We start from the raw sequence: 24,411 nt of genomic DNA, 5'->3' as shown, positions 1-24,411 counted from the left end.
TAGGATGCCATGAAGGGAAGCTAGGCTTTTGGGTTATTCTAGGACCATGCTTTCAGATGCTGACAACAAGGCCGGTAACCTGAACAAATGATGCAGGAGTGTGCGAAGCTCTATATTGTTAATTTACTCTTTGTATGATAGCCACATAGCGCCTTCACTCAGATTCCCAAGACTTTTTAAACACGACTTCATCTGGGTAAATCTTAACTGCCTCAACAAATTTGTTTTTAAATGAGTGCTTCCAATTTATTTAAAATTATGTATATTATCATTGTTGAAGAGCAAATTTTTTTTTTTTGAAACAAAAAACTCCAAATTTTCATTGGTGGCCTGGGGGAAAAAATATTTTGCCCTCTGTCCATCATTTATTTCCTCATATTCTGAACCAGAGTCAAAAAAACCCAGTTTTCTCCACTGCCTTCTGTTCACTGCCCCAAGGCCCAGATCTCTGTTTTGTAACGTATTTCTGAAATGCGCATCTGCTGGTGGCAGAGATTGGACAAGAGCGGCTCAGTAGACGAGAATAAATACCATCAACTGAATGATCTCGAGCCATACGCCAATGAGTCATCGCTCTAGACCAGGGTCAGCAAACTACGGCCTGGGGGCCAAATCCAGACGGCTGCCTGTTTTTAATCGATACAGTTTTGCTGGAAGACAACACGCCCATTTCTTTGCCTATTCCCCATGGCTGCCTTTGTGCTACAACAGCAGACTGGGGTAGCTACGACAGAGACCATCTAGTCTGCGAAACTTAAGATATTTACTATCTGTCCTTTTACTAAGAAAATTTGCTGGACCCTTTTCTAGAAAACCAGAAAGGGAGAAGCTAGACATTTCTGTTATTGTCTGGAGCCATGCTTTCAGCTGCTTACAAGGCCTGTGGGCTGAAAAGGCAATGCACGAGGATCCAAACCTTATATTGTCCATTTTTTTTGTATGATGGCCTACCTCCGGAGGCCCTCCAAATTTCTTAGCCAGGATCTCATTTGGTGTGGCTGCATCCCTCTTCTTCTGAGCGCCTTCATTTCTTCAGGGAGCTCTCGCTTCCTAACAGGGCACAGTTCCCCTGAGGCCCTTCTGGGTTCTGCTGGCCCTGTGGAGCATTCTTCCAGGCTGCTCAGTGAACTTCGGACTGTCTGCCATTGATCCTCATCACTTAAAGCTACTTGCTCCATATCCTGTCTTCCCAGCATCCTCCTTTTCAAAATGTGGCAGATCCACCCATCTTGAAGAGGATGGCTAGAATGAGTGTACCAACAGCCATCATTGGACCTCACAGTCACCCGCCTTTTCCTCGCTCTACCCCTGTGCTGTCTCCATGCTTGCACTCAGCCTGTCTACTCCAAATGGTGAAAGAGAAAGAAGTCTGCATCTCTGTACATGCCCAAGACGTGCTTAAAGTTAAATAAAGTTCTAGTAATTAATTCTATGCATCAGAGTAGAACAACTCCATTAGTATGTCACACACACCATGCTGTTGGCTGAAGCCTCTCAGGGCAGATGACATCTGTGTGCCCTCACTTGAGATGGGCAGCGTTCCACATCACGTCACTTGGCGTAAGAACAGGTAGAGCCCGAAAGCTTAAGAGGTGGTCTGCAGCTACCTTATGGTCTACCTCTAACAGTACAGTGAAGGATGTTAGGGTAAACAGCTCTAGAGTAGGGTAGACGGGGCTTGCCTCCCAACTTCTCTTTTTTATAACTTGTGTATTCGGTGTAGTTATACCATCTTCCTGCCCATCACACTCTGATTTTTAAATGGGCGTAACCATGTCTATTTCATTGGATTGCTGAAAGAGTACATGAAAAAATGTGTGTAAAACACTTAGAATGTTTGGTATGTACTGGTAACTCAACGGTAGCTACTGTGCCTTAAAAATGCATGCTACATTTAATGTTCATGTGCTCCGTACGCTTTTCAGCAAAAATCATTGCCTATCACGTGTCAAGAACTGTGCTGGGACCTAGGAATGTGTACTTTAATGATCGAAAACAACATGATCCGCAAATCCATGGAGCTTACAGACTATTTGCCTATAAGTTTGCACACAAAATGCCCAAATAGTTCCTGGAAGCCGAGTTTTGGCCAGTGAGGAAGAAACTGATGTCCTGGAGCGTGAAGTAAGCCAGTGGATGAAGCACAAGTGACATTCAGATGTCCATTCGCCAATTCATTAGTTCACATTTCCCCACCCTTTAATTTGGCAATTACAGATAAGAAACATCACGCTTGTTCTTTATCCTCTAAAACTGTTGACTGAATTAAATGGATAGGAAATCAACCTTCCAAAAGTTCCATGGGAATCCAGGATGGGCATGGAATGGCACGGATGATGGGAAGGAATTTGTGAAAGTTGTAGCATGAAAAGCATCTGGCAAATGATATGTTAGTACTGCTTGGTTGCCAAAAAGAGTCTCTTGGCCAAGCTCCTAAATATGAAGATGATAGCAGTAGATCTAATTCTAGAGACTAGGGAAAAGAAAGAGAAGAAGGTGTAGACGTTGGTCAAAGGAAAATGTATTTAATAGACACATATTATCCCTAATGTTCTCGAGGACAGGTATGTTCACCAGTGCCAATGCTTTAAGCATGCAACTCACAAAAATAAAAAATGTCTAACCCTGATCATGGGTTTTTGTTGCTCCTCTCAGCTCCCCCTCTCACAGAGAAGTTTTACAAGCTCAAATTGGGAGGCAGAAATCTTGCCCAACCTAGCACCAGAGCCATCACTCGACACATTTGTCAACAAAAGCAGGTGAGAGAGAAAACAGAGCCAAGCCGTGTGCCAGCAACCCGCGGGAGGTTCTGTAGCTGTTTCCAAGCTAGTTAAGTCCTGGCTTCCAGGCTCACATTCCCACTGGGATTAGGACCAGAGCCAGAAAATGCCAGATGCACACAGCTTCAGGAACTCCCAGTACTGACACACACTTTCCTGAGTATACATTTTAAGATTAAATGATCTGTATAAATCAATTGTTCAAGTAATTATTAAATACCAACTATGTGCCCTACATTGTGACAAATACACTGAAGGATCTCAGGCCCATCAAAGATGAAGGGAGCCAAGAACATCCAGCCTAACAGTGAATGATTCTTCACAGAATTTGAGTGGATCAGTGATGAATGTTGGATGTTGCCAAGCCCGTTGACACATCAGGAAAGCCCTGTGCTTGGGGGTGATTTTCCGTTTCACCAGTGGACATGATATTGTGTACAAGACTCTATGAAGAGCCAGCTAAGCTTTTCACTCATGGCTGTGGCCTTAGAGAAGCTGAGAGCTGCTAAAATGATCCGCAGTTTTCAAAACCACTCAAGGCAGCGATGAGCTTTAGAAGTTGCCTAGAGGCTCTGACATGTGTTTGGCTGGTGTAGGGTGGTTCTCTTGGAAAGAGGCCACGCTGTAGCTTGGAAGCCAGCAGAGTGCATGCCAGGCTTTCAATGCCTAGCAAAGAAAGGGGTTTTAATATCCAGTAATGAAGGAAAGGGGGAGAATAACAAGCGGAGTTACCTATCCATCTAGCATTACATTGCTCTTGCCCAATGCAAGGAAATCCCTCCTGAAATGCAGCCTTCTCAATAGGGCCTTGAAATGGCAAACTGCACCCACTTTGCATCCATTCACGTTTCTATCATTGCACACGAGAGCAGGGACCCACAGAGTATCATGGTTGGATCCACGGGCTGCAGAGTCAGACCAGGCTTTGAAGCCTGCCTCTGCCATGTACTAGCTTGTTATCTACCTTTGCAAAGCCTCAGTTTATCCATCAATAAAATGAGTTTGACAACCAAGTTGTCATAAAGATGAAATATCCTCCATCAAATAATTCATGTAGTACCTCTAGCATAATGCCCAGCATGTTGAAAATGTTCCGTGCTATATTTCTAAGAAATGCCCAAATTATTTTATCATCAAAGGTAAGTCTACGAGACCCTGATTTAGTTCATAGGTTTTCCCTGTACAGTTTGGGGCAGAATTTCTCTTTCTGGGGGATATTTGGTAGGAAGAGTCTTGATGGTTCTCCCATCAGAAGTGGAAGAAGACCCTCATCTACTGGAATGGACTGGGTTTGAAGCTAAACCCAGAAGAGACTCAGGCACCTGAAGGTCTGGGTCCTTCACGCTGCTGCAGCCTTTGGGTGACTGAAGGCCTTTGTGTGACGATGCAGTAGAAATGATCATACATTTTACCATTTTGGTGTCTCAATATTTATTGGGAAATAATTTAAAGATTATAATTTTGTTGAGTTCTATAAATGCACACTGTAAAAATGGTCATTATAAGCAAGTTACGTTATTTAAAGTTTGACATGAAGATAAAAATAGCATTTTTCATTTGCATTTCTGTAGTTACTAGTACATTTGACTCTTTTTCTTTTACTCTTATTGAATCTTCTTATTTCTTTGTTGTAAACTGTTTCACATTCTTTGCCCATTTTCTTATACAGGATTAATTTTACTGATCTGGCATAGCTCTTTATAAAGATAGACTCTTGTTGCTCTTTCTATAGCACTTTATATAATAAAGATAAACATCTTTTTGCTACGTAAATTTTTCCCAGTCTTTTGTTTACTTTTATTCTGTTTTATTTAAAGTGAAAGTTTAATAATTTTATAAAACTCAAGTTACTGAGGTTTTTTCCTTTGTAATTACTTTCATTGCTTTTAGGCTTACAAAGTCGTTCCCTAGTTGAAAACTAGTTAAATATGCACCTATATTTTCTTACATGTTTTGGGGTGTGGTTCATTGATTACTTTTAACTGCTTAATCCATTTGGAATTCTTACTCTGGTAACAGTTTTAAATGTTACAATTTGGGACAGTCTTTCTAGAAAATGTGTTTGTAATGTGCATCAAAAACCACAAATCAGTTGGTATTCTGTGCCCCACTTCTAAGAATGTAACTAAAGAAAATGATTGGGCATGTGGTCAAGGATTTCCACATGAAGACTGTCATCCCAATGCTGTTTATAAAGCAAAAAGTGGAAATAAAAATCCCCTATGGGTGGTGGAGGGAGTAAATGTTCTTCAGCTGCACTGTCCAATATGGTAACCACTAGCCACATGGAGTATTTAAATTTAAATTTATTAAGATTAAATAAAATTAAAAATTCAGTTCCTCGGTCACATTAGCCACATCTCAAGCGCTCAACAGCCACGTGACTAGTGGCTACCATATTGGATAGCACAGGTGCAGAACACTCCCATTCTCAAAAAAGTTTTTATCTAATAGAGCTGCTCTGCAGCCCTTAAAATCAAGTTTTTAGAGAATATTTAATAACATTATATATATTCATAATATAATGGTAAGTAAAAATATCAAAATGCAAAATATCTGATGGTAACACAAATTCAGATTGGATGCAGTAACTTTAATCATCAATATCTTCATCAAGTTACAGTTTTTCAGAAGAAACCCAAACCCTGCCCTCATGAAACTTATGTCTTAAAGTAAAAAAGAGAAAATCTGAAGATTCATAGGTACACAGGAATTTAATGACATAACACAGGGAAACCTAGCAAATGGCACCTACTCAGTAATTGTTCATTGATTTGAACTCCAAATGGGAATTATCACACTGTCAGATGCAAGACCTAGTTAACACTGTATTCTGTGGCCAATAGTTGTCTCAAAAGGAGCCATGACATTTTATCTTCTTCCAGATCTTTTTTCTCACTACTTTGTTAACTCTCTGACACTCTCGAGATTTAAGAAAATATGCATTTTGTTTAGCTTTTTCAGTTATTCTCAGTGGGAAGGTTGAGTACACATTACCTGTAGATTTTCCTTATGGGTACCATTTCCCAAAGTTTTATTCACACATAAGTGAAGCATTCTTTTGTGGTGTTGATTATTTGTTGGTCTTTGAGAAGGCTCACTGCCTTTCCTATTTAAATACTCTGTAAAGTTCTTTGCTCTATATACTCCAAGTTCTTAAATTCCATGTGTTGGCTAAGTTGATTTTGTGACTTTGGTGGCTGGATACTAGATGTCAACACTACAAAAATTTAAAGAGGTGGGCTCAGCATTTGGGATCACTTTTGTCTAAGGAATGTGTGTCAAGGCCAAAGACATATCTGAGATGCTGAGCATCACTTTAGTAGCTTAGGGGACTGAAAATTGAAGTTTAGAGCCCACCAAGGATAGGTGCGGTGATAAACCCTCTATACTTTGTGCAAAACAGAAATAAACCAGCTCTTGGAAAAACTGCAATCTAGCTTCAAGCCATCTGAGCTGCCCAGAAAAATCTCAAGCAGTGAAAATGGACTAAAATGATCCCAGATTGTAATTCCCCCAGGTACCTGACAGAAACAAACCAAAACTTTCTCTGGAGGCATATATCATCATCCCAGACCTCAGATTATTTCTACAAACAATTTTTTTTAATATAATGCCCTTCATGTAATCAAAGACAACCAGTCACACAAGGAGAGAAGATAGAAAACAATAAAAACAGCTCCTAAGGGGCTCGAGAGTTTGGAATGATCAAATACTGAGTTTGAAATAGCTATGTTTACTGTGCTAAGATAATAAACAACATTATTAAAAACTTTGTAAAATAACTGAACATTCTAAAAAGTGACAGAGCAGATATGAAAAAGAACTAAATGAAACTCTAGAACTAAAAAATACAACTGAAATAACTCAATAAATGAGTTTAACAGCAGATAAGACCTGAAGAGAGAACTTGTGAATTGGAAGATAGGTTTGGAATGAAGTATAGAAAGGCAAAAGTTGAATAAATAGAAGTGTATATATATATATATATATATATATATATATATATATATATGTAGAGAAAATCTAACATTGGAATCCCAGAAGGAAAACTGAGCTGAAGCAATTTCATAGATAATGCATGAGGATTTTCCCATGAACCCACAAATTCATGAAGTCTTACAAACCTCAGGTAGAAAAAGTAAGAAGAAATCCATACCTAGAACCATCATATTAAAACTAAAGAAAACTGAAGACAAAGAGGAAAATCTTAAAATCACTGGACAGTAACACATTACCTTTAGAGGAACAACAGTTTAAAATATTGTGGACTTATCAACAGCAACAATGGAACCCAGAAGACAATGGAATCTCCCTTCAATGGACTGAGAGAAAATGGCTGCCAACCTAGAATTCCATATCCAGTAAAAATATCCTTAAAGAATGAGAAGGAAATAAATCATTTTCAGACAAACAAAAACTGAGAGAATTCTTTACCAGCAGACCCATAAAAAGATACCAATGAGTGTTCTTCAGGAAAAAAAAATGTCATCCCAGATGGAAGGTCAAGATGTGAAAGGAAGGAAAAGCATTAAAAATGGAGGAGTCAGCAGGCTGAACTCTGTATGGGAATGCGATCCTAAAGAACTACAAGAACTGACCTACAGGGTGAGGTTATCCTCCCCTTGTACTAGTTAAAATTATATTTGGCTATCCTCTGAAAGAAAACAGTTAAACCCAATCCTCACATCACATTTTGAAATATATTCTTTTACTATTTTGGGGTGGAGGAAAATCAGATGCCAGGAAGAAAAGATCAACATGTTACACTACACAATTTTTAAAATATAAATGGCCAAAGAAAGCATTTACAAAGTAATAACTGAGAGAAAATATTTCTAATAGTTTAACCACGAGAATTAGTTTCAAATGCATGTGGAGTGGGATCTAAGAGTGGAACCGGGTGGGACAGAGGGCTCTTACAAGGTTTGAGAGATTATTTAACTCATTAAACCACATATTTAGTATTAATTGACAAAAATGATAATGAAGTAAAAAAGAACAGCTAAGAGATCTAAGTTTTTGAGGAAAGCAGAGCGATCAGTTGGTCTGGCGGCCAGTAGCTCTTTCTTCCTGTTATGTGAGTTGGAAATACATTATAAATGCAAAATTCTGATATTTATAATACCCAAGTAAGATAATGAATAGCTTTTCCAGGAGTTTGTCAAGAAATGTGAATAGTTGTATTTTCAGGATAATTTAATTTTTCAACCTAGACTACATGTCCCCTTAATGTCCCTCTCAGCCCTAGAATTCCAAGATTCATCCTAAATACCGTGAGAATATCACTCCTGAGCTATTGAGATACAAGTCCTTTGTTTTAAGGGAAGGCCAAGGGGGCTGCCGATGATTCTATTTTTTGCTCTCGAAGGACATCATTACTGAACAGAGTTACTCCATCGACAGTTGTGCTGTTGAGTGGCCCTCTCCATGTATTCCTGTCTCACTCACTTTATCCACTCTGACAGTCCCTTTTATTTCAAGCTGTTTCTATAGCATGTCCCTCCGCTCTCTTAAAACCCCCATGTGGAAATGACAGTCTAGTCAATGGCTTAACTGAACCAATTCAGGAATGTTCTCTGTAGGGAGGAACAACTGGATGGTAAAGCAGACCTTCGGCATCAACTGAATTTAACACACAGAGAACATCAGAGTCCCAGGCAAAAGTCAGAGAGGAAGAAATGGGCGGCTGGCACTCACTCACCTGCCGGAGTTTGGTTCCCACCATGGAGGCACTGCTGTCAAGCACAAATACCACGTTCTTGGGTAAAGGAGGAAGGTCTTTCGGGGCAAAGTAGTGCACGAAATAGCCATTCAGAACCTGTTGGAGGGAAAAGAAAGTAAAAACGGCAGCACCCAGAATACAGAGGAAAACTAACTAAAATGGATGTTTATGGAACTTCTAAACGTCAAAGACAGCATGAAACAGATTCTGGGGTCAGATTCCATACTGAGAGCAAAAGTACCCACGGTCCTTATCCCTCCAAGAGAACCAATAGAAACTTAATCTGTATAAGGATAAAATTGTCCCTTAAAAATGTGACTATGGGGGCTGGCCCAGTGGCACAGCAGTTAAGTTTGCATGTTCCACTTTGGCGGGGCAGGGTTCGCCAGTTTGGATGCTGGGTGCGGACCGACATGCTGCTTATCAAGCCATGCTGTGGTGGGCGACCCATAAATAAAGTAGAGGAAGATGGGCACGGATGTTTGCTCAGGGCCAGTCTTCCTCAGCAAAAAGAGGAGGATTGGCAGTAGATGTGAGCTCAGGGCTAATCTTCCTCAAAAAATAAACATTGTGACTACGTTGACTAATCTACCCTGTCTAACCTCTGCCACTTGAGAATCCTGCTTCCTCCATCATCTGGTTTTTACCAAGCATCTCACAAGTTGAGACATCAAGACTGTCTACATTCTGGATGTACACTAATACATTTCAATACTCCCACCCTGTCTCTGAGGCAAGAAAACCCAAAGGGTAATGAGCCATGGACCAGTCTCTCAATCAAAATTGAAGATGTACTAAAATTGTCACTTCATCTAAAACACCACAGGGAAAATTCTATTCTAGATTTCATTTGCTCTCCAGATGACTGAAGCAGGAACTAGACACCCTCAGCCTCCAGCACGGGAACACCACTAGTCTCCATGGAGACATATTTTGGGTTAAAACAAATTTCCTAGGAATCAGGAAGTTCTCTCTCCCATAGGTAAGCATTGGAATCCCTAGTGCGGAGTCTAATGAAAAGAATCAAGCAACTAACATGAAATAGCAACAACAAACCCATTACCTGGATGTCCCCAATGCTCTTGTCCCTATTGACATCATATCTAAGGATGAAATCTCCCAAAATGCCATTCTGGGCAATCTTGGCTTGTTGTACCACAGTAGGCTTAAAAGTGACTTGGGCAAAAGTTTCATTTTGGTTGACAACTGTAGAAGGAGGTGGCCCAGAATCATCTGCAAACAAGACATAAACATGATTAGTAACTGAATATATAAATATCTTTCTGAATAGAAATAAGAACTGTTTTGCATAGACACAGAGCGTTAAATTTTACTTTAGATCAGGTTTGTGTATTCCAGAAGAACTTCCTAGACTTCGTACTGATAATACATCCCAATGCGCGAGATAGGTTATCACATATTTCTCCTTTATGTCTCCTTTTTAAACTTTTGTGAGAATTTTTTTTTTAAAGATTTTACTTTTTTCCTTTTTCTTCCCAAAGCCCCCCAGTACATAGTTGTATATTCTTCGTTGTGGGTCCTTCTAGTTGTGGCATGTGGGACGCTGCCTCAGCGTGGTTTGATGAGCAGTGCCATGTCCGCGCCCAGGATTCGAACCAACGAAACACTGGGCCACCTGCAGCGGAGAGCGCGAACTTAACCACTCGGCCACGGGGCCAGCCCCTAAACTTTTGTGAGAATTTTTCAAACACATAAAAGTCAAGAGAATAGTAAAATGAACCTTATGTACCCACCACCCAAATTTAACAATTATCAAGTTTTACTAATCTTTTGTGTCTGTGTTTATACATGCCCTCATCATTTTTTGCTAGAGGATTTTAAAACAAACCCTAGACATCATATTTCATCCATAAATACTTCAATATACATCTCTGACTATAAGACCCTTTTTTTTAGCATTACCACAAGTAACAAAATTAACGCTCAATGACTTATTATTGTTGAACACTCAATGTGTATTTAAATGTTCCTAATACTTTAGAAGATGTCTTGGAAGAGTTGATTTGTGCGAATCAGGATGAAAATGAAGTCCTCACATTACATCTGGTTTATGTTTCTTTAAGTCTCTTTTAATCTACAAGTGTTATATATGCAGCATATATGTGTTGTAAACACTAGTTATTGGTCCTACAGAGCTCCTCCCATTCTGTATTTCCTGATTGTTTTTTTATCCTGTGTTTTAACTTGCTCCTCTATTCCCCTGGTTTCCAACCTTGGCTTGCACTGTAACATTTGGGGAAGCTGGAAAAAATACCGATGCCCAAGCCAAGAGCTCATTTAATTGGTCTGGGACACAGCCTGTGCATCAGGACTTTTAAAATTCTCCATGGAGTCTAATATCCAGTAAAGGTTGAGAAGCACAGCTCCATCCCCTGCAGCTCATGGTGTTCTGGTAGGTAGAGCTGGAGGCTTGGCTAGATTCTGGTCCAACACTATTGACAAGAACACTTCATAGGTGATGCTGAGTACTCACTACTTTATCACATCAGAAGGTACCTAATAGCTACTAGTCTACTTTCAGTTGTAGTAAGATTGATGGTGGGTTCTGGTATTGTCAATCTGATCACCCATTATAAAGTCCCTCATCGATCTTTCACTTAATAGTTTTATCAATTATTGATAACGTTTGCCCAGATACACTACTCCACTAAAGGCACAAAAGGATGGCTCCTAATTCTATCATTCCTTCCATATGGAATTCCTCCATACAAATCACCTTTCCCCCATCAGTCATTTGGCTGTCCTGACATACTGTTTGTCCAGAAAGTTTATGGCTCTTTTTAAAAAACATTTCCCATAGCTTTCCCCAGCGTGAATCTTAGGATACAAATTAGAATTACAAGAAGATAAACAGACAAATGGATTTTATGTGATTTAAGAAAAATTAGTGAGATGACAGACTAAGCAAAGCACATCCCATTTTTCACTCCTGACCTTCATATCCTGTTAGGACAGAGAATTATTTCACAGACTATCCACCTTTATAAATTCAAACAACATCATTCTTAGCAACAGAAATCCAATTTTTAAGATCTGCATGCACCATGAAGAATATGGAAATAAAATGGAGAATTTGGAAGCATCCGTATATGTGAAGACTTCTTATCCAGATACTGAATCAAAGCCAGGCTTAAAACTGCTTCTAAGCGTCTGATTATCTTTTTAAATCTATTCAAGTTGATAGTATGGAGTAACCTGACCAGCAATTTTCCATTCCTAATTAGCAAAATAAAAAAGGAAATGAGGCTTAATTTGCCCGAGGTAATCTGTAGTTAAGAATAAACTTCCTTCAGTTAAGGGTTTGTTAGACATTAAAGTCAAAGGAAGTTTAGCCAATTCCTTCAACAGAACACACAGTTCTTTTTCAGAGACAATTTAAGCGTCACCTTAACAGGAAGCACAGGGCAGACCTGATTCTTCTATTCTTTGCACTTATCAGGGGCAGGAATTTCAGGAGTGACCAGAAAGCCAGCAAATAAGAAAGTTCATTCTGGTAGCAAGACAGTTGTATGAAAGATAACATGCTCCCCACAGATGTGCTCATCTGAAGAAGGAGCTGGGAGAATCCTGATGGCACGTTGACAAGTGCCAGCCTCTGGTTCGCCAGCATGGTTGATGATGGCTTAGAACCATGAGACAGCAGGAAGGAAAAGAGGCTGGAAACGGAAAGGTCCTCAAAATAGAAGGGAACTGATGTTCTCTGGAGTCACTCTCTCATTGGTGAGTATTGGTAAAGCACCAAGAGGGAGGGGCATGATGAGAGCCACTCACTAGGAACTCAGGATCACGAATGAGTCAGAAGGACCCGCATTCAATCCAGGCTCTACCCCTTATTATCTATAAGGCACTGGGCAAGTTACTGAGTCTTGGTTACCTCATTTGTAAAATGGATTACTGGTCTACCAAAGTCACACTATTGGAAAGACTAAGTGACGTAATATACTTAATGCCATTCTGATTCATGGTAAGCAGGCATGCTAGCTAATATTATTATGAACTTTAAATAGATACAAAATCGAAGAAGGGCCAGGAATTAAATGCTAGATAATACAACATGTCAAACTTGCAATGAAATGCATGCAATACTGTATGCAACGGAAAGGAAAGAACTTCTGCTATCTACAACGTGGTTGACTCTCACAGACATTTTGAGTGAAAACATAAGATGTAAAAGAGTGTATTCTCTAAGCTTCCATTTATACAGAGCTCAAGAGCAAGCACAACTTATCCATGGCAATTGAGGTAGAACAGTGGTTACCTTTGGGGGTGAGCACTGACTTGCAAAGAGTATAAGGGAGTCTTTTGGGGGTGGTGAAAATACCTATGTCTTGACCTGGAAGTAGTTGTATGGGTGTATACATATGGAAAACTTCATCAAGCTGTACACATAAGATTTTCATACTTTATTCTATGTATATTCCAATTTTAACAAAATTTAAACTCATAGGGAGTTGGATAGCAGAATGGATTGAACAAGCATTCCTTGGCAAGGGACATATTATTTGCCGAACGGACCCCTATCTGTTATTTTCCTTAGGCTAAGTCCGTTTGTGTCGGCACTTCTATGGGGATTAGGCGTCTCCGGAGTGATTCCAGCTGGCAGGGTTAGGATGACGGACAGACTTACTGGAAGCACATTCCGTGCAGCATCGGTAAGCTCTAAGAAAGATGTCCTGACGGCGGAGGCAGCTTTCACAATTCACCTCATCAGAGGCGCTCGAGCGAACCCAGGATGAATCAATCTCCTGCACAGATGCTACTGAGCAGTTCTTGCCCCGTGCGCTTGGACCAGCAGCTTCAGCATCACCTGGGAACTTGCTAGAAATACAAACTCTTGGACTCACCCCGGAAACTCTGAGTCAGAAACCCTGGAGGTGGGACCCAGAAATCTGTATTTTAACAAGGCTTCCAGGTGACTCTGGTTCCTGCACAGAGGCAATGGTCACGCGCCTTTGCTGTATGTCACTAGGTGGCACTAGGTTATCTATAACTTTAAAATTCTACATTAGATTTGACTCTCTTCACAGTCAGCACGTACCTACTTTTTCTTGTTTTAAATCTCTCTCATTGAAGCGCTCTTTACAACTACCCTAAATCAATACCATTCATGGTTGAATGAAAGCACTGAGGACTAAAAAGTATAATTTCTCTCTTCATAATTCGTTTGACTAGGCTCTTTGATTTAAGCCATGAGAAAGGATAGTGTATTATTATTTTGGTTTCCTATTGACCTCTGACGTTGCTGGTTCATGATGAAAATTCATGAGATTTCTCTAAAGGGGCTTATTTTATATGCCCAAGAGTGGGTTGATTCCCAACATGGTTACTCACCAAGGGGCCTAGCTCCTGAGGCTGACGTCCACCCATTAAGTACCAGTCAATGTGACCCAGTGAATTTTCCACTACCTATCACACACACAAAAAAGTTTGCCTGGAAAAATTCCAGAGTAATATCTCTAGAAAATAAAATCCTCTATTTATTAGAGGAGGAAAAAAAATCTTTTAATCAATGAGGTTATTATAGGCTGCCACACAGTTACTGACCAACATCCCAAAGCAGAATAATACTATTTAGCTTTTCCTTACTGTGAATTGAGGCTCAGACTGCTGACCTCCACAAAATAGTTCATAAGCACAGTGAGCTTTCCTAGCAGGGCCCTCAGCTGTCCTGGGATGTGTTCAAAAGATCATGAAGAGTGCAAGGAAGACATGGGGAGCAGGTCAAAAGAGTGAGGACCTGACCTCCTTTTCTAAAGAGAACTCACATCTTTTCCTTCTCTTGGTTTTCTTTCCTTCATGCCCACTTGGTTAGGGGTAGGAGTGGGTGCTCCTGGTAAGTGCTCTGAATTGGCAGAAGCAGAGTCATCTAAAGTCACTGTCTTGTTTCAATTTAAGTATCAGTGGTCTTGTGCAAGATGACTTCAGTGACACACAACGGCCTCCAGTGAGGCCTCAGTGGGAGTCACTGATGGCTCTTCCTCTACCCACGGGCTCTTCCCTGTTTCTCACATCACCAATGTCCCTAGGATGCTCTTTCCCTGTCTAAGCCCTGGTTTTTTGAGCAAGAAGGTCTTTAGAAGTCATGTAATACCAAAGAAAGTAGGCTCTAGAGTTTGACAGACTCATAATGACTGACGTAATGTCTCTGAACCTCAGTTCTACATTTGTTAAACTGGAGTAAATCCAAGTCATAGAATCATTGTCAGAATTAAGTAATGTCACACATATAAGGAACCAAGCATGGTGCCTGGCACATAGGAGGCACTCAACACACACCAGCCCCCAGCCTCTTCCCCTTCATCATTAGCTTCTCGTACTCTTTGTCTAGGATGATAGGCAAGTCGTGAGAAAAAGATACTCTGTGATAACACACAGTTGACATTTTGCGATAACAGATTTCTCTATACCACTGAGAGCTCAGTAAAAACAGATAATCATTGTTTGGGGAAAAGAAAAAGCATCTCATAATCAACATTCATAACAGGGAATTCAAGAAGGTTTATATAAAGAACAGTCTTTATAAAGCATAAAGGAGTTGGTAGACTCCCAAAGTCCCCTGAAATTATATTCAGAATTTTGCATGAAAGTGCACATGTACATTATTTTCCTGGAGAGAAGGTCTGTAGCTTTCCACAGTTTCTCCAAGGAGTCTACTTTAGGTCAAGACCCACGCATACAAGTGCTAGTAAATATTCCTGCCTTTGCTTCTATCTTGCAATGGCAAAGCGCTTCACATATCTTGCATGTGGCGTGAAGAGAACAAAAGGTACATCCTTAGTTTTGTCCAGGAACATGGATGTTATTCACAAATAAACATTCTCCTCCTAGACAACCACATGGCTAAAAAAGCAAGCCCACTGCAATGTACAATGTCCAAGGTGAAAAGAATTAGGAGCAAAGAACCACAGTCAAGGACGCAGCTGGAAGCCACGCCCCTTTGGGTCAATGGACGGAGGGATTTCCTGGCCTCTGTTTCCTGTGGGCCTTGGGTTTGCCTACTGTCGGAGAAAAGCAGCCAACACCTGGTGATTCCACAAAAGGATTTCCAAACAAACACGGCCTGCTCTTTTCCTCTTGGAAAAGAGGCTAAATAGTCTGCTTGTTTATGTAACCCGCTCACCTGGGCTCTAATGGGGACATTTCTTAAATACAGGGCAGTCAAAAATACTGTGAATAATTATGCAACTCCCTTTGATGGTAGCAATAAAGACAAAATTCAAGCAAATCGGCAGAGTATTCAAAGAAAAAGTGATGAGGATGTAATGTACAGCACAGCGACTACAGTTAATAACACCGTATTGCATATTTGGAAGTTGCTAAGAGAGTAGATCTTAAAATTATCATCACCAGAAAAAACTTTTTTAACTAGGTACAATAAAGGATGTTAACTAGACTTATTGTGGTGAATATTTTGCAGTATACACAAATATCAAATTATGTCATATACCTGAAACTAATATAATTTAGTATGCCAATTATACTTCAATTAAAAAATACATTGGCTAAGCCTCAGGAAAAAAAAGTGGTAAAGTTGAGGCAATGAAGATGAGAAAGAATTTGGTTGAAAACCTTCATAAGTTCCCTTTTATATATAGTTTTCTTATTGGAAGGGGGTTTTCTCGCCTCTATTGATATTTGGTATTTTGGAAAATAGCATCATACAGAATTTACAGCTGAAAGATTCAAATTCAATTCAATCATTTCATGGTTAAGTGGTGTTTGCCCAGATTCCTTTTAGAAAACTAATTTTCTTCACTGTTTACTCAATGCTTTCTTCCTAAAATAATACATTACTGAGTCTTAGCTTGCCCTATTTGATTGACTTCCCCAGAGAAGCTATGCATGAAAACAAGCACAGCTACTTCAAGAACTACCTCACACATTCTAAAAGCAGGTACCCCGGAAAACACGCATCACCCCTTCCTGATACCATTTTGTGTGTCCACTGGAGACCTCAAATACCAGCTGTTCTAAGTATTCGAAAACGAACCAAATGGAAGCCCACCAAAAACAGCCACAGAGCAGCAAAGGAAGATAAGATTGAGAGATTTCTGTTAAAATAGAACTACCATATGATCCAGTAATCCCACTTTCGGATAAATCCCCAAAAGAACTGAAAGCAAGATCTTTGCAAGATCTTGAACGATATTTGCACACCCATGTGCATGGCAGCACTATTCACAACAGCCAAGAGGTGGAAGCAACCCAAGTGCCCATCACAGATGAAAGGATAAACAAAATGTGGTCTATACATACAATGGAATATTGGTTGTTGTTAGTGCCATCAAGTGGATTCTGACTCCCAGCAACCCTGTGGACAACCGAGTAGAACCCTGCCTGGCCCTTCTGTGCCATCCTTTCACCTTCTGGAGCTGTGTTAGACAATGCTCCGCTGCTGTTCACAGGGTTTTCATGGCCAATTTCTTTGGAAGTGGGTGGCCAGGTCCTTCTTCCTAGTCTGTCTTAGAATGGAAGCTCTGCTGAAACCTGTCCACCATGGGTGACCCTGATGGTATTTGAAATACAAGAGGCAGAGCTTTCAACATCCCAGCAACACCCATTGGTCATGGTATGACAACTGACGGACGAGTGGTGTGGTTCCCTGACCAAGAAACGAACCCAGGCCTCAGCAGTGAGAACACAGAATCTTAACCAGCAGACCACCTTAATAGAATATTATTCAGTCATAAAAAGGAGGGAAATCCTGTCATATACCACAACCTGAACGAACCTGCAGGACACGATGCTAAGTAAAATAAGCCAGTCACAAAAAGACAAATACTGTATGATTCCACTTATAGGAGGTATCTAAAGTAGGCAAATTCATAGAGACAGAAAACATAAGGTTGGTTGCCAGGGGCTGGCGGGCGCGGGGGGAGTTGCTATTGAATGGATGTATTTAGCATGTCAGTTTGGGAAGAGGCAAAAGTTCTGGAGCTCTACCTCACAGCAATGTGAACGAACTCAACACTACTGAGCCATATACCTAGAAATGGTTAAGATGGTAAACTCTACGTAATGTACTTTTCTGCTGTAACTAAAAAAATTTTTTTAAGTTTATAAAAATTGTCAACTCTTAGTTCTTCAAAGGCAGTGAGAATGCCTTAGACATCTTCAGATTTCAGGCATCCCACACAGTGCCAAGAACATGGTGACAACTCAAGCATGTTGGACGTGTAACATGGAAATGACTAAACACTTCAGCACATAGTTGGGGAGATGGAGAGAGGAGCCTTCCACAGAACTAGAGTCTCATCCTGAAAGAATTTTGGTGGGTGTGGCAGATGCTCTTGGTAAGCCATGTCACGTGCCCTGGCCCCACGTCTGGTTTCAGCCTCAGCTATGGTGGACAGTGCCATAACCCTGGGACAACATCCCCCTTTACACACTAAGACAGCAGGAAAAACAAGGAAACAAAGAGGGAAGTCTGAGAGAGAAGAGTACATTGCTAACCAAGGTCAAGTCAAAGTAAGAAGGCCACCCTCCAGGGTCTCTCTGAGCCATCCGGTTCATAGCTGGTCTGACCAAATTACAGCCGATGTCAGAAGAAACAAGATAACGTGAGTTCTCATACAGGCATTAAAAACAAAACCAACTACGGAGCCAAGTGATTCATACCTGAATAATTTCTGCACTGAACAATGCTGGACACCCTCCCGTAACACCAGATTGTTTCCTGGCAAATGTACAGAGGCCACACAGGGCCATGCCCTTCCAGCTGCAGAGTGGAGGCTGGTCAGGGGGAGAACACGCAGCAGCAGGGAACTGGAACTGGGGGTGAATGAGCAGTCACAGAACAGCCTTTTAACAGGGCAAAGCTTCCAGATTTAGCAAATAGAAAGACAGGATGCCCGGTGAAATTTAAATTTCAGATAAACAACAAATAATTTTTTAGTATAAGTACATGGCAGATATTGCATGGGCCATACTGTTTACCAGAAATTCAAATTTAACTGAGCATCCTGTATTTTATTCGACAATCCTGGCAAAGGAATGATCTAGATTTTTGTAACCAAAGTCTGGTGGGACCGAATTCTCTCCCAATTCCTCTTTCACAACAAAACGGGAGCGACACCCGAGATCTGGCAAAAAAAACCAACTTAAACCAGGAAAGTGTTGAAAACCTAATAGCATTTTCATCGCCAACAGTTACTTATTCCTAACTCGTTTAACAAATACTTTGTAGGCGCCCAGTCTATGCCAGGCCCCACACTAGATGCCTAGAATACAATCCTAGGAAAACCTTCCCACCAAAAGGCAGAGTCACAAGGTGAACCGACCAAACAAAGAAAAACTTCAATGAGATTTTTAAACAGATTCAATTAACCCCTTCCTGGACATCTACTGAAATACAAGATGGTGCTAGTCTCAGCTCAGAGGTGACATCTTGCAGAACGTGTGGCTGGTCATTAACCTATTCTCAAAGATCTCTGCAGTGTCAACAACCTCATCTTCCAACACAAAGGGTGATGACACTGTATTTCGAGTGGTTCTCTTCTTTCTAATTAAGCTTCCTCGGTTCTTAAGATTATTTGAAGGTCAAAATTTTATAGGAAGCTCACATAGGAGTGACATGATTAAAAAGCAAGCCATAAATTGAGTTCCACCTCCTCCTGTTGTCTGCTTTCCAGGGCACGTAAAGGACGCATGGCTAACAGCTGGAGAGCACAGCAAGCATCACTTCCAGAGCACTGGGAGGCAGTGGGATTCCAACAACCAAAACTGTAATTTTTTTTCATTTTATGTTTTTGAGATAAAATTCACATAACATAAAATTCACCATTTTAAAGTGTACAATTCAGTGATATTGAGTATATTCATAACGTTATGCAACAACCACCTCTCTCCAGTTCCAAACCACTTTCATCACCCTCCCAAAAAACTCTGTAACCAGTAAGCAGCCACTCCCCACTCCTTCCCTCCCAGGCCCTGGCAATCACCAATCTGCTTTCTGTCTCTATGGACTTAGCAATTCTGGTCATTTCACATGAGTAGAATCATCCAACATGTGACCTTTGGTCTGGCTACTTTCACTTAGCCTACCGTTTTCAAGGTCCACCCATATTGCAGCAAGTATCAATGCTTCATTTCTCTGGGTGGCTGACTAATATTCCATTGTATGGCTATAACCACAGTTTGTTTATCCATTCATCGATTAATGGACATTCGGACCTTTGGGCTATTGTGAATACTGTTATGAACATTCACGTACAAGTATTTGAGTACCTGTTTTTAATTCTTTTGCGTATATACTTAGAGCAATTGCTAGTGATTTCTCTACTATATGGTAATTCTATGTTTAACTTTTTAAGGAACCATCAAACTGTTTTCATCAATGGCTGCACCATTTTACATTCCCACCAGCAACATACAAGTGTCCCAATTTCTCCACATCTTTGCCAAAACTTATTTTCCATTTTTGTTTCTTTTATTGTTGTTGTTATTATTATAGCCACCCCAGTGGGTGTGAAGTGGCACTTCATTGTGGTTCTGATTGTCATTTCCCTAGTGACTAATGGTCTTGAATATCTTTTCATGTGCTTATTAGCCATTTGTCTCTCTGCTTAGGAGAAATGTCTATTCAAGTCCTTTGCCCCTATTTTAATTTTGGGTTGTTTGTCTTTCTGTGGTTGAGTTGTAAGAGTTCTTAATATATTCGGGACACCAGACTCTTACTGGATACTGACTCACTGTAGGCTGTCTTTTTAGAATGTATTTTTTTAAGAGCACAAGCTGATCTTCTTTATCTTGAGGATGGAGCACCCTCAAAGATGAACCAGACACCAGGAGAACATGAAGACAGTTATAAAGGTCTCCTCATTCCTGAAACTAAAATTTCCTTTCAATGTCAGATTGGGGTGACGTCATACGAGCCCGTCAGTTTTGACAGTGACAAGGAGTTGCGATTACTTGGGAACTCCAGCTGGGAGGTTTGGAGACAGAGTCAGCTGCCCAGGAAAAGAGTCGTAGGAACAAAGGGTAGAAACTAAGCCAAATAACACTTGAAAACAAGAAGTCAGGGTCTAGAGCCCAGATCCTGCCACACAATGGAATCACCAGAGGATCGTTAAAAATATGGACGTCTGGTTTCCATCTCCAGCGATTCTGGTCTAATTGGCATGAGTGAGACTTGGACAGTAGACCTGTAAAAGCTTCCTGGGTGATTCTAAAGTGCACCAAAGTTCAGGACCCGCAGAGCCAGGCAATGGAGCTGTGTGAAAGAGCCAAGATGAAGGTGGACACTAAGCCAGGCTTGGAAAAGTGGAGCTTCTCTCACCATGGTGCTGGGAATAGAGAAGAGCAGGAGGGAACAAGTCCCACAGGTCCAGGAAGCTCTGGTGAGAATGAAGGAAGGTAGAGAAGCTCTTTGGACACCAAAAATGCACTCAACGATCTTGTTTGTCTTTTCCAAGATAAGACAGATGCTCAGTTTTATGAGCTTGAGACTATCAGGAAGACTGTACCAGCTCCGTGGGAATGGCCTGTTGGTATTTTTCCATCTCAAGTTTCCATGTTGATGAGCAGAAGGAGCTGGATATGGGAAGAGGTTATTTTCCACCAACTGTGTGAGTCACTCTGTGTTGGCCTGTATCCCATAGTAAAAACGTTTTAGTAGAAAAGAGGAACGATATACACTTGAATAGGGGTCAAAAGTCAGAGTATTCTAAGGGCCCCATGAGATTAAAGGAATAACCTTGTTTAATTTAAAAACTGCTTCTGTAGATGAAGATCCTGATGTAGTTAATGTCCCTAAATTCTGCTGGGGAATCCAGAGTTCCCAGCATTTACCGAGCATCAGAATCACCTGGGGTGTTTGTAAAAATTCAGCTGTCTGTAATCTATAGACAGAAAGTGGATTAGCGGTTGCCTGGGGCTGGGGTGGGAACGGGGAGTGACTGCGAATGTACAAGAATCTTTTTGGGGCGATAGAAATGTTCTAAAATTGGACTGTGATGACGGTTGCGCAACTCTGCAAACGTACTCAAAATCATTGAATTGTACACTTAAAATGAGTAAATATTGTGCCATGTAAACTAAACTTGAATAAAGCTGTTTTTTAAAAAAGCAAAGACTAGAAAGGGTAAACGATGAAAGTCATAGTACCATACCCGTTTAGTGGTAGAAAAAACATTCAGCATTACTATTTAGCTTTACAAATAAACATGTTAAAAGCACTCATAAATTTTTCAGTTTCTCATATAAATTCTTTGAATATCATACCCAGAAAAACAGCTGCGTAGGCCTCACCCGGATAAATTCTAATTCAAGTCCGAGGAAGGACTCAGTCTTTTTACTCTTTTCTTAGTCCCTCTGGGTTACTATTGGGAACAGCCAACCTGAGAGGATATAAAGCAGGAGAAGAAAACAGCAAGGCGTCTTATTTTATCTTTCTCCTAGTCTTTTCATCACAAATGAAAATTTTTGGCCGAAAAAGAACCAAAACAAAACTGGAATCGTGGAAATGATAGTAATTTAGGTGCCATGGAACAAACAGGAAGTTTGAGATTTTCACGGAGAGAGTGAAATAACCAGGCTTGAAGCAATCACAGGGATGGAAAATCTATCTCGGCGTAAGTCTTCAGAAGCTGACACATCCCAAGGACGCTCCAGCAAAGTCTGAAGTTCAAATACTCTGTTCCACTGAGCCCACAAATCATTAAAATCTCTTAGGGGAGAGGAAGCGGGGAGGGGAGGCAGAAGAGAGAGGGAGCCTTGTCTTTCACCGTCTACCAACTTGTAATCTTGTGGATTTTGAGTTGCATGGCCATGAGTCACATGGGTTTTGGATACACGAGTTAACTATTTTAATAATCCAGAAAGTATAATGCTTTGGCTTCCGAATTCCATCTCACGGAATTAGTTCTTACATTGAGAAGGAGTCCATTAATTTATGATTCAATGGCAGCGGGCCCAATCCTGATACAGCAGACAAGTAAATTAGGCAAAGATAGGTTATATTGCTTTTAGCCTTTTTTAAAGTTTTTATACAACTAGGGAGAGACTTGGAATTTGAACTCACACTCTCAGTATTTTACGAAAGCTCCCCAGGATGGTTGCTGTCAAGAATGAACGAGATGATAATATATGCAAGGGTTGAGTCCAGCATCTAGCACAGTCATCCTTATCTAGAATTGCTCCCCTCAAGATGCAAATGGGTCCATTCCTTAGAGAAATTCCAGAAGTCTGACTTCTAACCACCGCCAGTTCTCTCAGAGGAATGTCCTGGCTGGAGTCCACATCCACAGAATTACAGCTCATGTTCTGGTGCAAGCCCGATTCCAGTCTGATCTCTACCCTGGATTTCTTCTGGAAACACGCAATAGTGTTCAGACAAACCGCAACATCCTGGGCCTCTCGCTGCTGAGGCTGCCATTTTGCAGGAACAAGAACAGCTGAGCTCTGACAGATGGGAATGAGGAGGAAAAAGTGAATCCTGGCTCGGCTCGTGAAATCTCCATGCTCTGGAGAGCAAAATATCTGCTCTGGTACGAGAGCTAGGAAAACAATTTTCTTAAAAATAAACAGATCCCAGGAGATCAATGGTCTGGAAAAATTCCTCTGAGATTCTCTCATGTCCTGACTATAAACAGTAAGCAACTTTTCAGCTAATAATTGTAATTCATACCCGGTTCAAACATACATACACCTCAACTCGTACACGTCTCTGAAGAGTCACAGTGGTTCCGAAAATTAGGCAAAACGCACAAACATTTCACTACGGCAGCAAGAATACTGCCGGAACCTCCCACCAAGGGCCTCCACGCAAGCCCTGAGCCCCGTGGATTCATCCCAGACCCACTCGGCCCTCTCTCGATCCTACCAACCCCCAAAGAATCTTCCTTCTGAAAACATACTTCCTTCACACAGTTGTACAGAGGAGAATTTCCCTCTAAATTACGATTACAAAGAAATGAAATTTAAAAATATTCTTCATTATTAGTTTGGGTATGCATTTTTTTCTTTGCTTTTCTTCTCAAATTTGCAGACTTAATTAGCTATCTTTTTTTTTTTAAGATTTTGTTAATGCTTTATGGTGAGGAAGATTGGCCCTGAGCTGACATCTATTGCCAATCTTCCTCTTTTTTTTTTTATTTTCTCCCAAAGCCCCAGTACATAGTTGTATATCCTAGTTGTAGGTCATTCTAGCTCTTCTATGTGGGATGCCGCCACAGCACGGCTTAATGAGCCGTGTGTAGGTCTGCACCCAGGATCCAAACTGGTGAACCCCAGGCCGCTGAAGCAGAGCGTGTAAACTTAACTACTCGGTCCAGGGGCTGGCCCCTTAATTAGCTATCTAATGTTTAAAAGGATGGTGTCAAATAGTGTAAGGAGACAAAGGTTAATCAGACACAGAGCTGCCTTCAAAATCTCTTAGGATCTAACAGGAGAGATAAGTTTGCATAGAGAAAAAGTAAATATAAGGTGATAATGATAATAACAATGCTTAATAATTAAGCTCTTGCTTTGAGCCAGGCACTTCACACACACTAACACTTCCCGATGACCCCAGAGCTCATTATTACCCCTGTTTTGCAGATGTGCAAGCTGAGTCTTACAGAGCCTGGGTAATTTTTTCCAAGGTCGTAGTTAATAACTGAACTAGAATCAGTTCATCATACACACTGCCACCTACATGACATAAGGATGGTGTATGGTAGCTCATGCCATTCCTGAAGGTCAGAGACCATGACAATATTTTAACTTTTCAATTAGACCTGGATTGAGAATGTCAAACTCAGTGTTGGCAGTCAACACACAACAAAAGACCCGAGTCCACCACAGAACCAGGACACGCTCGGTCTTTGAGAGGAAACCACTTCTCACACGAGAGTCATTAACTAAACTGTTCTGGTGCAAGGAAAGCGTGTTTTCCATCCCATTTAC

At 40.8% G+C, this 24,411-nt stretch overlaps 1 protein-coding gene across 1 annotated transcript in view; it reads right to left on the bottom strand.

Moving 5' to 3' along the window:
- ITIH5 (inter-alpha-trypsin inhibitor heavy chain 5) overlaps window positions 1-24,411 on the bottom strand; it is an 87,338-nt gene that overhangs the window by 34,122 nt on the left and 28,805 nt on the right. Inside the window, exons 6-7 of the mRNA XM_046678727.1 lie at window positions 9,569-9,738; window positions 8,485-8,601 (exon numbers count right to left, since the gene is read on the bottom strand). Coding sequence (XP_046534683.1) covers window positions 8,485-8,601; window positions 9,569-9,738 — 287 coding nt within the window. The remainder of the gene's footprint in view (window positions 1-8,484; window positions 8,602-9,568; window positions 9,739-24,411) is intronic.

This window comes from Equus quagga, chromosome 12 (genome assembly GCF_021613505.1).
Source record: "Equus quagga isolate Etosha38 chromosome 12, UCLA_HA_Equagga_1.0, whole genome shotgun sequence".
Classification (NCBI taxonomy): Eukaryota; Metazoa; Chordata; class Mammalia; order Perissodactyla; family Equidae; genus Equus; species Equus quagga.
The sequence above is the reverse complement of the archived record's forward strand: the minus strand, read 5'-3'. Positions and strand labels throughout refer to the sequence as shown.